The 2,340-nt window shown below is 56.1% G+C and overlaps 1 protein-coding gene across 2 annotated transcripts in view; it reads right to left on the reverse strand.

Moving 5' to 3' along the window:
- Map1lc3b (microtubule associated protein 1 light chain 3 beta) overlaps positions 1–224 on the reverse strand; it is a 9,549-nt gene extending 9,325 nt beyond the window's left edge. The window contains exon 1 of one of the 2 annotated variants that reach the window (XM_008840567.3): positions 79–224. In XM_008840567.3, coding sequence (XP_008838789.1) covers positions 79–118 — 40 coding nt within the window. In that variant the 5' untranslated portion in view covers positions 119–224. The remainder of the gene's footprint in view (positions 1–78) is intronic. The other variant, XM_008840566.3, reaches the window with a different exon arrangement.
- Between the last annotated feature and the right edge of the window lie 2,116 nt (positions 225–2,340).

Genomic DNA, 2,340 nt, shown 5'->3' on the forward strand with positions numbered 1-2,340 from the left:
CCCCCCCGGCCTGTCCCCCTCCTCCCACCTCCCGACGCCGATCCTCTCCCCCGCCCCTCCCGCCGCCCGCCCACCCACCGAAGCTGCGGCGCTGCTTGAAGGTCTTCTCCGACGGCATGGCGGGGGGTCGCGGGCGCGAGTCCCGGGTCCGCGGCGGCTTCGCTCTGGGCTCCTCGGCCGCAGCGGGTCAGCTGACCACAGCGCGTCACGGGGCGGGGCCGAGAGGGGACTGAGCCGCCGCCATGATGGGCGTGGCGGAACCCGCGTTCGCGCATGCACCGGGCGACCGCTGCGCGCCAGGAGCCTCCGGGCGGAAGAGGGGCTGGAAGACAAGGGAAGCGGGTTCGGAACCTCCTGCACAGGACAAGCGGGTCCACAGCGCGGCATGGGAGAGAGGCGGAGTGGAGAGGGAGAGGGGCCCTCCAGTGTCGGGGTCGGGAGGGGAGGCGCTCCTGGCGTGGATGTGCTCTCCTCTGGGCGATGAACAGGGGCTGGAAGGATCCTGGAGTCCAGAGCGTTTGCTGCTCTTCCACAGGACCAAACCAGGTTTGGTTCCCAGCGCTGACGTAGGGGCAGCTCACAACTGCCAGTAATTCCAGTTCCAAGACAGGCACCTGCACTCCGGTGGCACACACATACATCTTTTCAAAAAAATTCTGTGTGGAGCCGGAGAGATGGCTCAGCGGTTAAGAGCACTGGCTGCTCCTGTGGAGGGTCCAGGTTCTGTTCCCAGCACCCACATGGCGGCTGGCAACTGTCCTTAACTCCAGTTCCAGGGTACTCATACACATATAACTTTTTTATTTTATTTTTTATTTTATGTGTATGAGTGTATTGCCTGCATGTATGTAAGTGCAACCGTGTCCTGCAATGTCCTCAGAGGTCAGAAGAGGGTGTTGGATCCCCTGGAACTGGAGTTATTGACAGTTGTTAGCCAACATGTGGATGCTGGGACCTGAAGTTCTGAGCTAGTAGGCGGGATTCCAGGCAGGAAAAACTGCCTCACTAATGCACTAGGTATTCCGCACATCTGTTTAGCATAACCCACCTTCCTAGGGATGGTCCTATGACCAGAGGATTGACCAGTTAAACTTACACAAAACGGACGGGCTCAGAGTGTTACAGTTTCTGTTTCTCAGAATGCTATCCACCAGGTAGTGACTCCATCTTGGGGCTCAGTTTGAACTAGCAGTGTTGTCCTTTGACAATGCTGAAACGTGCTTCCTTTTCTGGCTCTCTGAGACAGGTTAGTGAGTGCTTCTTGGTCTAACTGCTCTTTGTAAGAAATGGGCTTTTTTTCTGAGTCGCTGGACAACTGTTCAAAGGCAAGACAGAAAAGTCAGCATCTGGCATCTGGAGGTAGGGGTGGGAACGAGAGGATCCTACTATCTGTCCCTCTGAGAGGCGGCCACAGAACCCTGGGCCTCGGTCTGCAGAGGTGCGGGCCTGGCTGCTGTTGTGGCCTGTGCGGTACTGCAGTCCACATCTTTGACTTCTGCATAGACTGCGCCCCAATGCTTCCCTGCACTAAGCAATCTCAGAGCGTGACACTTAAAGCAATCAGAGCAGCGGTGGTCAGTGTGTTCTAAGCCTCAGCTCTCCCACAGTACGTGGATTATCTTCAGAGCTTGTTCCATTTCATTCACACACAAGTAAACCTGGGGGCGGGTTTACTTAAACCTGCAGACAGAAGTGTGCTGGAATTAAGACATCGGTCATCCGGCTGAAGAGATGGCTCAGCGGTTAAGAACACTGGTTATTCTTGCACAAGACCCGGGTTCGAATTCCAGCACCCACATGGCCGCTAACAACTGTCCTAACTCCAGTTCCAGGGGATCCGACAGCCTCTTCTGACCTCCGCGACATTGCACGACACGGGTGCACTCACTTACATGCAGGCAATACACTCATACACATAAAATAATAAATAAAATACTTAAAAAAAATAAGTAGAAAGTAAACGTCATCAACTAACCGCTCATTCTGGAACCCAAGCGGTGGCACTTTGAACAGTTCCCACCTCCGGCTTTTTTCACAGATGACGTAACTGCTGGAAACCTAGGATGAGCGGAACCTGAGAACTCGGGAACACACATTCGGGGGACACTTCCGGCCGCATCACTGAGCCCTGGCGCCACACTCAACATGGAGGGCGGGGCTCCCGCGCGTGCGCAGCACCCCGCCGCTCTGTCCCTCCTCTGCTTCATTCCGATTGGCCTGCCGGTATTGTTATCCGCGCGCCTATTGGCCAGTGGCACCATCACTCAGCGTCACGGGCTGGAACAAGTAAACAAACAAAGCTCTCCTGGAGCGGCTCCGCCCTTCCGGAAGGGCTGGGGG

This window comes from Nannospalax galili, unplaced genomic scaffold (genome assembly GCF_000622305.1).
Source record: "Nannospalax galili isolate Female #2095 unplaced genomic scaffold, S.galili_v1.0 scaffold459, whole genome shotgun sequence".
Lineage (NCBI taxonomy): Eukaryota > Metazoa > Chordata > Mammalia > Rodentia > Spalacidae > Nannospalax > Nannospalax galili.